The sequence below is a fragment of the Lepus europaeus genome, chromosome 14 (assembly GCF_033115175.1).
Source record: "Lepus europaeus isolate LE1 chromosome 14, mLepTim1.pri, whole genome shotgun sequence".
Classification (NCBI taxonomy): domain Eukaryota; kingdom Metazoa; phylum Chordata; class Mammalia; order Lagomorpha; family Leporidae; genus Lepus; species Lepus europaeus.
In genome coordinates, this window is record NC_084840.1 from 38,651,770 (window position 1) to 38,666,285 (window position 14,516).

Sequence of the window (14,516 nt, forward strand, 5' to 3'; positions counted from 1 at the left end):
ATGTCATTGATTTCTTGATCCATTTTAAATCAGAGTAGAAAGCCAGCTGTCAGTTCTACATATGCACACCTTTCTTTTAAGCAGGAAGATAGTAGATACTACGGAAGTGGATTTGACAATATAGAATCAGTTTGGAATTTGACATAGAAATAAGAGGGGAAAGATGTTTTACTTTGTCACTGGGGGAAGTATGTTGAAGACTTTGGTTATCCAAAAAAGGAAAACATAGCATGAAATCATTTCTTTTTTGTTTATTTTTGGCATCTTTTATTTATTTGTTTTTAAGTCGTTGTGGACACGTAAGAATCAAAGGAATGAAAATTGGATGAGGAGATAGTAACTTTAAGGATAATGTAGAGTGGGCATTTGGCACGGTAGTTAAGATTCTGCTTGAGATGCCTGCATCCCTTAGTAGAGTGCCTGAGTTTGGGTTCTGCCTCTGTTCCTGATTGCAGTTTCCTAATAATGTACACCCTGGCAGCAGCTGGTGATGGCTCGTACTGCCCAAAGGGGAGACCCACAATGAGTTCAAGGCTTTTGGTTTTGGCCTTGCCCATTCTTAGCTGTTGTGGGCATTTGGGGAGTGACCCAGCAGATGAACGCTTTCTTCATGTGTCTGTCTCTCTCTCTCTCCCTTTCAATTAAAAAAAATTTTTTTAATTAGAAAGGATAATGTAATTTTTCTGTCAAATTTATGACTTCTTATATAGTCATTCCCAACTTTTTTCTCATTATTTTCTCAAAAGTGTTATAAAATAAGATTTTCCGAACACAATTTTCTAACCAAGGACTTGGTATCATATAAATTAAAGGAATGACCTGCCCTCCCCCCCAAAAAAATGACGTACCTTTATGATAATTTCAAACAGTAAAATATTTCATGTTCTATATAATAAACAAAAATATATCAAACTTTTTAAACATCAAGAAAAAGTATACATAACGTTTGACCTGATTGAAGCCAAAACACAATGAACATTTCTTGGTGTGGTAGATATTGGATACGAGATTGAATGACTACAGAAGTAGTTAACAATAGCTTGACTTTGGAAGAGCTACATTATTAGAATGATGTAGATGATTCACAAACGTAAGAACTCTGGTCTTTATGAAACTTTCCTATCCCAACCCTGTCCGCTGCATTCCTTCCCAGGTACGTCATTCCTACTAGGACTATTTTACAAAGTCCTTTCTACTTCTGAGCAATACAAGACAAACATGATATGAGACTTCTTTAAAAATGTGAGTTTTTATATCATCTGAGTTTTCTCTAGTTTGTTGTTTTTTTATTTTATTTATTTATTTATTTTTTTTTACTTTCAAAGTCAGAGACAGAAGAGAGAGATCTTTTATTCACTAGTTCACTCCCCAAATGCCCACAACAGCCAGGGCTAGACCAGGCCAAGACCAGGATCTCAGAACCCCTGTAGTGACCGAGACTCAAGTACTAGAACCATTATCTACTGCCTCCCAGAATGCATAGTAGCAGGAAGCTGGATTGGAAGTGGAATAGCTGGGACTCCAACCAGGCATTCCAGTATGTGAGGCATACCAAGTGGGGACTTAAGTCATTATGCCAAACACCTGTTCCTCTTTACTAGGTTTTTTTTTTTGGACAGGCAGAATGGACAGTGAGAGAGACAGACAGAGAGAAAGATCTTCCTTTTGCTGTTGGTTCACCTTCCAGTGGCCGCTGCGGCCGGCGCATCGCGCTGATCCGGAGCCAGGAGCCAGGTGCTTCCTCCTGGTCTCCCATGCGGGTGCAGGGCCCAAGCACTTGGGCCATCCTCCACTGCACTCCTGGGCCACTGCAGAGAGCTGGCCTGGAAGAGGGGCAACCGGGACAGAATCCAGCGCCCCGACCGGGACTAGAACCTGGGTTGCCGGCGCTTATTGAGCCATGGCGTCAGCCCTCTTTACTAGTTTTAATATCCCTAGTATTTTTGGTCTTCATTTACATGATGTGACTTTTTCCCTTACCCATCTAGTTCTCTAAATCCATTGCATTTTGTCTGTGTGTTTATTTAAATACCATCCAGAGCAATTATGAAAAGCAAATCTTTTACTGATTCTTAGTATTTGCCAGGTCATGATCTAAGCATTTTGAATGCATCTGTGGATTTAATCTTTAACCAGGAGATTGGTTAATATGATATTAGTCCCCATCTTACAGATGGAAAATGGACGCTGAAAAGTTGTCTAACTTCAGATCATGAAGCTAGGAAGTGAAGATTGAGAGTACAATGGCAGGCATCTTATCTGCAGAGTCTTTCTAAAAAATATATACAGGGGCAGATGTTTGGTGCGATGGTTAAGACAGCACTTGAGATACCCACACACTATGTTAGAGTGCCTGGATTTGAGTCCTAGTTCTGCTTCTGATTCCACCTTCACGCTAATACAGACCCTGGGAGGCAGCTATGATGGCTAAGTAGTTGGATTTCTGCCATAAATGTGGGAGAGCTGAATTGAATTCTAGGCTTCCTGCTTTGATCTGGCCCAGTCCTAGCTATTACAGGCATTTGGGGAGTGATCCAGCAGATGGGACCTCTCTCTATTAAATAAATAACAGATATCTTTATTGAGATATAATTCACATATCATAAATTAATAAGCTCAAAGTGTAGTTTAATGTTTTTTTTAATATATGCACAGAGTTGATCAACTATCATAGTCAGTTTTAGAACATTTTCATCATCCTGAGAAGAAACCTTGTACCTGGTATCAGTCACTGTCTATTTTTCAATCATTGAATAATCCCTTAGAAGTCTAATTGCTATAACAAGGATATTTACATTAAAAAATTGGAAGATATGGGATAGGAATTTGGCATAGTGGTTAAGACACCACTTAGGACTCTGGCATCTGATATCACAGTGCCTGCTTGGAATCCTGACTACTCTGCTTTCAATCTAGCTTCCTGCTGGTTTGTACCTTAGAAAGCATATTGGGATCCTGCCACTCACAGGGAGACCTGGATGCTGAGTTCAGTCTGCTGGCTTTCACCTGGCCCAGTCCTGGCTGTTGTGGGTGTTTGGAAGTGAACTAGATGGAAGATCTCTGTCTCTCTGCCTTACAAATAAAATGGAAATAAATCAATTAATAAATTAATTAAAAAGCAAACAGGTAACACTGAATTATCCTAAGTAAAATGTGAAGCCTACTTTTTTTTAAAAGGTACTATCAAATAATCTGTCCATAAAAGTTTTAACAATTTAACATTGTGAATATATTTCCCCAAACTGACCAGTTACATATACTTTTATTATATATTATTAGAGAGAGAGAATCTCCAGTGAGCTGCCAATACCCTATTTAAAAATCTGCTCAATAACTCAGTAGAAAGACAGCACTTTATGTGATAAGTAACTTAGTTGTTATTTAGCTAAACATCTCCTGGCTTACAGGCTTTTTTTCTTATGTTAAAAAGTTAATTTTATAAATATAGTGTGGTATCCTGGACTGGGTTCTGGAACAGATAAAAGACTAATGAGAAAACTGATGAAATCCAAATAAAGTCTACAGTTATTAATACTAATTTTATACTGTACTAAAGTCTATAGTATTGTACCAGTTTTGACAAATATATAACATGGTTATTTAAGATATTGATATCAGGAAAAGCTGAGTGGAAGACATAAGGGAACTCCATGCTGTCTTTGCAGCTTTTCTGTAACTACAGTTTTTCCAAAATAAATTTATAACAAAAAATGAAAAGCTAATTTTGATCTCAATTTACCATCCTGATCTTCTGTTTCACTCACCTAATGGTAACCACCCTAACTAGGTTTATTATCGTAGGTTTTACATATAAATATATATATATATATACACACACACACACACACACATATATATATATAAAAATCTTGACTTTTTATACTTATAGAACTTTGTTTTCATAGAATATATATTAATAGTATTTTCATTTTGAATGTCTATTTTAAAATTACATTTAAAGTATCATTTTCATGATAATTATGGCATGCATCATCCTATAATTTTTTTTCCTCTCCCAAAAGTCTTTTTTTGAGATTTAATCATTTTGGTTGAGATGGACTGTCAAATAGGGTTCAACATTTAATTTCATTTTATTGTATGGTAGTCAGTCTTACATGAGACCATAATTTATTTATAAATTCTTTATAAATTATTCTGTTTAAATAGTGTCTAAGGTTTACTCTTGCAAACAATGCAGTGAACATCCTGAGCATGTTTGTATAAATTTACAAGTGTTTCTCTAGGACCAATGCCTAAAATGTGGAATTGCTGGAATATAAGATATGCACATTTAAAGTTTTTAAAGTACTGCCAAATTACTCTCCAAAGAAATTGTACTTGTCTATATTTCCTACCAACAATATATCAGTTCCCAATTTCCTGAATGCTTGCCAACTCTGTATATAACCAAAATCCAGATTTTTGCTAATTTGATACATTTAGAAATAACCTCTCGCTTGTTTAAGTTGGCATTTCACCTGTGAGTGAGGCTCAGACACTTTTCATATTTTAAAAATTATTTCTTTTTGTAAATTATTTTTTCATTTTTCTATTGGATTGTTGGTTATTTTAGTTTGTAAGGTTTTTGTACATAATAGAGTATTAGAAAGAGTCTGTATATTAGTTGTAATTTTTTTCCAGATTCTGTGGTTTGTCTTCTGGCTTTATTTCTATATTTCTTTCAATAGGCAAGATTTAGAAAAATTTTAATGTCAGATATAACCTACTTTCCTTTTTATAACTTCTTTACCTTCCTTAAGTAAATTTTGTAGTTCTAAAATTCTCACTTTTTTATTTCATATTTTTAAAATATTTAAATATTTCATACATCTGGAATTTATTTTGGAATAAGGAATGAGGTAAGACTACAGTGCAGTTTTTTTCCCAGAGGTCTATTTAGTTGTCTTGGTAACATTTATTGAGTAATCCATCTTTTATACATGGTTTCAAAAGGCTGTCTTCATCACAAGCTAAATTGCTCCATGTAGCTTGAATGACTTAAGTCTTTCTATGTCTAGGCTGTCTCTGTGGGTGCTTGTATTAAATTATTTTAACATGACCTTATATTGTTTCAATGTCTGATAAGACATTATTCTTTTAGGTTTTTCTTAAGTATTTTTTAAAAAAAATTTTATTTATTTGAAAGAGTTACAGAGTGAGGTAGAAACAGAGAAAGAGGTCTTCCACCTGCTGGTTCACTCCCTAGATGGCCGCAACGGCCAGAGCTGCACCAATCTGGAGCCAGTGGCCAGGAGCTTCTTCCTGGTCTCCTGCATGGGTGTAGGGGCCCAGGCACTTGGGCCACCTTCTACTGCTTCCCAGGCCATAGCAGAGAGCTGGACCGGAAGAGGAGCAGCCGGGACTAGAACCGGCGCCCATATGGGATGCCAGCACTTCAGGCCTGAGCTTTAACCAGCTGTGCTACTGCACTGGCCCCCTAAATATTCTTGGACATTTGAATTAGCTTGAGTAAGAAAGTCTTGTTGGCATCTTTATTAGGACTGCATAATATTTTAAGTTAATTTATGGGAAATGGGATATATGTAGTATTTTTTTTTTTTGACAGAGTGGATAGTGAGAGAGAGAGACAGAGAGAAAGGTCTTCCTTTTTGCCACCCTCCAATGGCCGCTGCGGCCAGCGGATCGCGCTGATCCAGAAGCCAGGAGCCAGGTGCTTCTCCTGGTCTCCCATGCGGGTGCAGGGCCCAAGCACTTGGGCCATCCTCCACTGCCTTCCCGGGCCATAGCAGAGAGCTGGCCTGGAAGAGGGGCAACCGGGATAGAATCCGGCACCCCAACCGGGACTAGAACCCGGTGTGCCCGCGCCGCAATGCAGAGGATTAGCCTGTTAAGCCACGGCGCCGGCCAGGGATATATGTAGTATTGAGTCTACCTATCCACCTATCCAAGAACTAGTTGTAGTTGTACTTTTTCAAGTCCTTAAAATCCCTCAGTAGATTTTAAAATTTTTTTCTCTGTCAATCTTTCAGATTTCTTAAATATATTCCTTTATGTTTAATATTTTATGTCAATTTTTCTGTCATTAAACAATATTTTTTCTATTGTCTAATTCTCATTTGTAGGTAGAGAAGAGTGATTTTTTTGGTAAATACTAATTTTTACTTGTAAACTTTGTATTCACCAACTTTATTAAATTCAATTCTTGTTTTTAATGAATACAGTTGATTTTCGTAAGTTTTTTGGGGCAGTCATAACACCTGCAAATAATAGTAGTTTTGTAATCTTTCCAGTTTTTATTCCTTTTATCTAATTGAGCAGTTCCTTCAAAACAGTGTTTAAAAATAGTGGTAGAACTGGCGCCGCGGCTCACTAGGCTAATCCTCCGCCTTGAGGCGCCGGCACACCGGGTTCTAGTCCCGGTCAGGGCACCGATCCTGTCCCGGTTGCCCCTCTTCCAGGCCAGCTCTCTGCTGTGGCCAGGGAGTGCAGTGGAGGATGGCCCAAGTCCTTGGGCCCTGCACTCCATGGGAGACCAGGAGAAGCACCTGGCTCCTGCCATCAGATCAGCGCAGCGCGGCGGCCATTGGAGGGTGAACCAACGGCAAAAGGAAGACCTTTCTCTCTGTCTCTCTCTCGCTGTCCACTCTGCCTGTCAAAAAATAAATAAATAAATAAATAAAAAATAAATAAAAAAATAAAAAAGTGGTAGATTGATATCCTTTTCAGTTTTTTGTATTTTTTTAAATTTATTTATTTATTTGAAAGTCAAAGTTACACACAGAGAGGAGAGGCAGAGAGAGAGAGAGAGAGAGAGAGAGAGAGAGAGACACATTTCCATCCACTGGTTTACTCCCAGTTGGCTGCAATGGTCAGAGTTGTGCCAATCCAAAGCTAGGAGCCAGGAGCTTCCTCTAGGTCTTCCCACATGGGTGCAGGGCCCCAAGGACTTGGGCCATCTTCTACTGTTTCCCTGGCCATAGCGGAGAGCTGGACTGGAAGTGAAGCAGCCAGGACTCAAACCAGTGCCCATATGGGATGCCGGCACCACAGGTGGTGGCTTTACCCACTATGCCACAATGCTGGCCCTGTTTTTTGTATTTTAACATTGAATATGATACTTATTTTTGGATTGAAGTGGGAAGAAATGTGTTTTATCAAGTGTCTTAGTACATTTTCTGTTGCTATTACATTTTGTGAACACCAACAACTGATTAATTTATAAAGAAAGGTTTATTTTGGCTCATAGTGCTCATTGGTCCGATGGTCTGGTAGCCTGATGTTGGCATTTGTTCTGCTTCTGGTGAAGACCTGTCTACAAGATCATGGCATGGGGCCAGCACTGTGGTGCAACCAGTTAAACTACAACCTGTGATGCCAGGATGTCATTTGGGCACCAATTTATTCCTGGATGCTCCGCCTCTGATTCAGCTTCCTTCTAATGCATCTTTGAAGACAGCAAAGGCTGGCCCAAGTGCTTGGCCCCTGCCGACTACATGGGTATCCAGATGGAGTTCTGGGCTCCTAGCTTTGGCCTTGCCCAGCTTGGGCTGTTGCAGCCCAAGTGAACCAGTGGGGAGTGAACCAGTGGATGGAAGATTGATTGATCGACTCTTTTTCTCTCTCTGGCTCTGCCTCTCAAATAAATGATTAAATATATATATATTTTTTGACAGGCAGAGTGGACAGTGAGAGAGAGACAGAGAGAAAGGTCTTCCTTTTGCCATTGGTTCACCCTCCTATGGCCGCCGCGGATGGTGCGCTGCAGCCGGCACAGCGTGCTGATCCGATGGCAGGAGCCAGGTGCTTCTCCTGGTCTCCCATGGGGTGCAGGGCCCAAGGACTTGGGCCATCCTCCACTGCACTCCCTGGCCACAGCAGAGAGCTGGCCTGGAAGAGGGGCAACCGGGACAGGATCGGTGCCCCGACCGGGACTAGAACCCGGTGTGCCGGCGCCGCAAGGCGGAGGATTAGCCTGTTAAGCCACAGCGCCGGCTCAAAGAACCTTTTTTGAAAAAGATATTTCATTTACCTGAAAGGCAGAGTGATGGAGAGAGCACACACAAGTGAGCACGAGGAGCCTTGAGCTCCATCTGGCAGGATCCCAAGTCCTTGACCCATCCTCCTCTGCCTTCCCAGTGGAGCATCCCTTGTTAGCAGGGAGCTAGATGGAAAGCTGAGCAGCCAGGATCAAACTGGCATTCAGATATGGGATGCATTACTGGTGGCAGCTTAGCCCCTATGCCACAACACCAGCCACTTTTCAAAGAACTTTTTTTTTTTTTTTTTGACAGGCAGAGTGGACAGTGAGAGAGAGACAGAGAGAAAGGTCTGCCTTTTTGCCGTTGGTTCACCCTCCAATGGCCGCTGCGGCCGGCGCATCGCACTGATCTGAAGCCAGGAGCCAGGTGCTTGTCCTGGTCTCCCATGCGGGTGCAGGGCCCAAGGACTTGGGCCATCCTCCACTGCCTTCCCGGGCCATAGCAGAGAGCTGGCCTGGAAGAGGGGCAACCGAGATAGAATCCAGTGCCCCAACTGGGACTAGAACGCGGTGTGCCGGTGCCGCAAGGCAGAGGATTAGCCTGTTAAACCACGGCACCGGCCCCAGAACTTTTGATTCTACTGATTGTTTTCCTATTTTTCTATATTATCTTTTTTTTTTAAAAGATTTATTTATTTATGTATTTATTTGTTTGAAAGGCAGAGTTACAGAGAGGCAGAGGCAGAGAGAGAGAGGTCTTCGATCTGCTGGTTTACTCCCCAGATGGCCGCAATGGCCGGAGCTGCGCCGATCCCAAGCCAGGAGCCAGGAGCTTCTTCCAGGTCTCCCATGCGGGTGCAGGGGTCCAAGGACTTGGGCTATGTTCTGCTATCCCAGGCCATAGCAGAGAGCGGATCGGAAGAGGAGCAGCCGGGACTAGAACCGGTGCCCATATGGGATGTTGGTGCTTCAGGCCAGGCGTTAACTCATTGTGCCACAGCACCAACCCCTTTTTATTATCTTTTATTCTGCTCTAGTTTCTTGGTGGGGGGGGGTGTGGAAGTGTAAATTATTTGATATCTTCTTTTCTAATAAAGACTTAAAATTTTTTTTAAAGATTTATTTATTTGAAAGAGTTACACAGAGAGATGAGAAGCAGAGAGAGAGAGAGACAGAGAGAGAGGTCTTCCATCTGATGGTTCACTCCCCAGATGGCCTCAACGGCTGGAGCTGTGCCGATCCGAAGCCAGGAGCCAGGAGCTTCTTCCCGGTCTCCCATGTGGGTGCAGGGGCCCAAGGACTTGGGCCATTTTCTACTGCTTTCCTGGGCCATAGCAGAGAGCTGGACAGGAAGTGGAAAAACCAGTCTTGAACTGGCACCCTATGGGATGCCAGCGCTTCAGGCCAGGGTGTTATGTTAACCCACTGTACCACAGCGCCGGCCCCAAGACTTAAAATTACAGTTAAAAGATATAGTCTATAAATTTTCCTCTAAGCACTACATTAGCCTTATTATTTAACTTTTGGTATTTTGTGCCTTCTTCAGTCATTTCATCTATTTCTATTCTATGAAACTTAAAATTGGTATTCAAATTATTTTAACATCCAGCAGAGGTGATCACAGGGCTTTTCTTAGATTATTAATAATAATAGATTATATTAATCTGATACTGGATCATCTTGATATCTGAATTCCCCTGGGTTGTTTTGTTTTCTTTTAATTTTATGATGTTCATCTGGTAAGATTTTTTTTTAAAGAGTTTTTTTTTTTGTTTTTGACAGGCAGAGTGGACAGTGAGAGAGAGAGACAGAGAGAAAGGTCTTCCTTTTGCCGTTGGTTCACCCTACAATGACCGCCCTGGCTGGCGCGCTGCGGCCGGCGCACTGCGGCCGGCGCACTGCGGCCGGCGCACCGCGCTGATCCGAGGGCAGGAGCCAGGTGCTTCTCCTGGTCTCCCATGGAGTGCAGGGCCCAAACACTTGGGCCATCCTCCACTGTACTCCCTGGCCACAGCAGAGAGCTGGCCTGGAAGAGGGGCAACCGGGACAGGATCAGTGCCCCCGACTGGGACTAGAACCCGGTTTGCCGGCACCGCTAGGCGAAGGATTAGCCTATTGAGCCGCAGCGCCGGCCAAAAGAGTTCTAAAATCCATATACATGAGTGATATTTTTTGAGGTTTTATGATAGTTTGGCAGATTTTATTATCTGTGTTATGCTGGCTTTATATAGAGTTGGGAAGCTTTTTTTTTTTTTTTTTTTTTTTTTTTAATGATGCTTTTAATGACCTTAAACATTTAAATAGTCTTAGAGTTCTGTGGTTTGGTATAGAATTCACAGAGGAAACCTTCTGGGCCTTGTGACTGCTGGCATGTTTATTCTCTCACTTTCTTATCTCTATATGTGTGTATGTCTCTGTCTCTCGTAGTAGTCTTTTGGTCTGTGAAGTCTAGGGATATTTCGTGTAAGTCTTTCCTTCCAGCATACCTAACTTGGAAATTTATTGCAGTTCAAACATCGTGGAGGCAAATAACTCACATTTCTTATCAGAATACCTTATGAAACTAGTGGCTTTAACTTTCTAAAAAATAATCAGGGAGTCAGTGTTTGACCTAGCAGTTAAGATGCCATTGTCACAGATTGGAGTGCCTGGATTCGATTGCTGTCTCTAGCTCGCAATTCCAGCTTCCTGTGAAGGTACACCCTGGAAGGCAGCAGGTGATGGTTCATGTACTTGAGTCTCTGACACCCATGAGGGTGAGCTGAGCTCAGTTCTTGGCTCTTGACTCCGGCCATTGTGGACATTAGGGGAGTGAACCAGCAGATGAGAATTCTCTCTCTCCCACTGTCTCCATAGATTTACTTCCTCAGGTAAGTGAAAGAAATTACTAGAATGTTTATTTGTTAAGCAATAATAAAAAATTCCGTGTTGAATCGTTGTGAGTAATTATCAGTTATGTATCAGTTTACAGATATACTCAGTGTTAAAAATGTTCATTTTTAGCCGGCGCCGTGGCTTAACAGGCTAATCCTCCGCCTTGCGGCGCTGGCACACCGGGTTCTAGGCCTGGTCGGGGCTCCGGATTCTATCCCGGTTGCCCCTCTTCCAGGCCAGCTCTCTGCTATGGCCCGGGAAGGCAGTGGAGGACGGCCCAAGTGCTTGGGCCCTGCACCCGCATGGGAGACCAGGAGAAGCACCTGGCTCCTGGCTTCGGATCAGCACAATATGCTGGCCGCAGTGGCCATTGGAGGGTGAACCAACGGCAAAAAGGAAGACCTTTCTCTCTATCTCTCTCCCTCACTATCCACTCTGCCTGTCAAAAAAAAAAAAAGTTCATTTTTACTTGCTGGAACTGTTATTAATCTCTGTTTTTTATTGCATAGAAATTTACAGCGACAATGTCAACACCAGATAAGAAAGCATCACAGAAGATTGGTTTCCGATTACGTAACCTGCTCAAGCTTCCCAAAGCTCATAAATGGTGCATATATGAGTGGTTCTATTCAAATATAGATAAGTATGTATCATGGCTTTTATCATGAATATTACTTGGACTAGAAATTTAAGTTTTTCAAATGTTATAAGCTACAACTTTTTCAATAGGTCTAATTTGATCCTTTTTCTCCTTGAGTCTGTTTTTCTATTTCTTCTTTCCAGTTCAGTTTGTTTTTATTTCTCATGTTTTTCTTCCTTCCCTTTTTAGGGAAGAAGCTGTAGATTTTTGTGAAAAATTAAATGAAAGCATTCTTTATATATTATAATTTGTAAAGACTATAGAGATAACCTATGCAGAACACCTTAACTTGCAAAGAATGAGATTTGTTTTGGAAATCTTAAAATTTTATGTGCTGGTATAAGAGTGGAGAAATTGTTATTCATGGTAAAGATAGCTCAAGAATTTTAGCAGAGTAGTCTTTCTATTTTGAGGATAGTACTTAATTAAGCACTTTATTTATAAATGTGTAAGTAGAACATAGTAAAAAATTTGGCTGAAATCCAATTATTCGACAACAGAATTTACTGAGGAAACATTCTGATTTGTAATCCGTATTCATATGCCCGTCACTGGGGCTTACTTTGCTGGCTATTTAGCTTTACTTCTTTTCTCTGCTTTCCAAACCAGTTGCCTCCTGTAAAGCTTGTGAATCTCATGAATATTCATATTTCAGTCCAAAGCATTTATGTATCATTGCTAAGACTGAGTCTTGGTTTCCCAAATTCATGAATAGAGGTTTTTTGTTCTTGTCCACAGGTTTTCTGTAGGTTTTCTGTAGAGCTTTCAACATGTCCTTGTGTGATCTGAGATTCACAAAAACTAATACAAACCTCTAGAGTCCTCCAGTGTTCTAAACTTGGCTTAGTCCTAAAGAGAACTCCTTGGTGATGGTATTACCTTTGGGACAAAGATACTTTGTTGTTAACATTACTTCTCTTTACAGATGTAATGCCAAGGCCAGGATAGCCTCCCAAAGGATGTTCTTAAGTAGCAGATTGAACAAAAATCAGTGTCTCCTGGAATCTCTAGCACAAGCAGCATTTCCTGAGTTACTTTCATAAATAGTTGTTTCACAAATGCCAAAGATTAGTTTAGTTTTAATGATTTGAATTGGTGCCTTTCTATATATATATCCTATATATAGTGTAAGTAAAAATTTGGCTTTTTTTGATTAGCACGATAGAGAAAATTGGAGTGCATATTTTGGATTTTATGTCTTTTAAGAACATAAGACATTGTACATTAACCATTAAAATACCATGTCTGTTTTACAGACCACTTTTTGAAGGTGATAATGACTTCTGTGTATGTCTAAAGGAATCTTTTCCTAATCTGAAAACAAGAAAGTTAACAAGAGTAGAATGGGGAAAAATCAGGAGGCTTATGGGAAAACCACGGAGGTAATAATGTTTGTTTAAAATTGATTAATAGTTGATAGTATCATTGCTACATTGATTTTCTTATCTTCAAAATGACTAGTACCAAAACATAACTTTTAGAATATTTGATTACATGTTAAATATATCCTGTTAACCAACTGTATTATAGGTGCTTTTTATTCTTATGCATCATATCATTAAAGCTGTAGTTTGAATTTTTGTTCAGCTCACAGGTTTAGAACATAATTTTATTGTTCTAAATTATTCATTCTATTTTCCGAAAAATATTTAGTAATATCTTAACAAGTATATTTAAGGAGGCTATAAGGTTATCTATGTATTGTTAATGTCTTTTGTGAAAACCTTTATTGCCTCAAGAACCTTTTCTCAAGAGTCTGTTTCACTTTCTATAAAAATAGAAACTAAGTTAATCTATCCAATATGTTAACTTTCCAAGAATTACTCTTCGTGTGAAATGACTTCCTATTCCAGTGTTATCTTTGTAGCATATTGGAAAGCCTGTATTACTTGTGAGTGGAAATTTGAGCTATATTAGAATAAGATCATTAGTTCTCACATTGTCTGCCAGGAAAAAGCACGTGCAAGACTTTTTCATTTTAAGTGATAGAAATGGTCAAAGAAGGCCTAGAAATATAAAGTGATTTGGAGAAGGAGAAATAGAATTTAATTTTAATGATCCCTATTGCATGGGGAACATCCAGCCTATGGGTCCTCTGAGGCCTGTGAAATCATTTGGTCTGGCCTTACAAAGGCTACTGTAGGTGAGACTCAAAATTCAATAAATCTTCGGCCAGCGCCGTGGCTTAACAGGCTAATCCTCCGCCTTGCGGCACCGGCACACCGGGTTCTAGTCCTGGTTGGGGCGCCGGATTCTATCCCGGTTGCCCCTCTTCCAGGCCAGCTCTCTGCTATGGCCCGGGAAGACAGTGGAGGATGGCCCAAATGCTTGGGCCCTGCACCCGCATGGGAGACCAGGAAGAAGCACCTGGCTCCTGGCTTCAGATCAGCATGATGCACTGGCCGCAGCGGCCATTGGAGGGTGAACCAATGGCAAAAAGGAGACCTTTCTCTCTCTGTCTCTCTCACTATCTGCTCTGCCTGTCAAAAAAAAAAAATCAATAAATCTGACTTTAAAGTAAATAAGTAAATTTTTTTTTAAAAAAGGAATGAACGATTGATACATACAACCAGATAGAATTCAGAAAACTTAATGCTTAATGAAAGAAGCCTTACAAAATAGTATATACTAGATGATTCCACATATATAAACTTTCAGAAGGTAGAAACTATACTGAGAGAAAACAACTTAGTGGTTGCTTGAGAAGAGGGGTATAAGAATGGAAGCAATATAAAAGAAAATGCACAGGAAATTGTGGATATGTTCATGTGTTCACTGTGTTGTGAGGGGTTTTATAATTTATATATAATATGCATATATCAAAATTTACCAAATAGTACACTTTAAACATATATAATTACATGCTGATTATACTTCAAAATGTTAACAAACAGAAATTTCAAAACAGAATTGAGGAAAGTGAGTACAAGAGAGGAAATGGTAATTTTGGTATTTAAGGAAGCAAACATTTGGAATTGTCAACTGTAGGAGGATAGTATGAGTCCTTTGTTCTTAAAGGCCAAAACAACCTCTAAATGATGTTGTATAGAGCAGAAGAAAATC

The 14,516-nt window shown here is 40.3% G+C and overlaps 1 protein-coding gene across 6 annotated transcripts in view; it reads left to right on the forward strand.

Moving 5' to 3' along the window:
* The window catches only part of LIN9 (lin-9 DREAM MuvB core complex component), an 81,768-nt gene that overhangs the window by 13,811 nt on the left and 53,441 nt on the right, over positions 1-14,516 (forward strand). For 4 of the 6 annotated variants that reach the window (XM_062210460.1, XM_062210462.1, XM_062210461.1 and 1 more), the window contains 2 exons: positions 11,323-11,456; positions 12,710-12,835. In XM_062210460.1, the coding sequence (XP_062066444.1) occupies positions 11,323-11,456; positions 12,710-12,835 (260 nt within the window). Of the gene's footprint in view, positions 1-1,153; positions 1,243-11,322; positions 11,457-12,709; positions 12,836-14,516 lie in introns of all 6 variants that reach the window. The other 2 variants (XM_062210464.1, XM_062210465.1) reach the window with 2 other exon arrangements.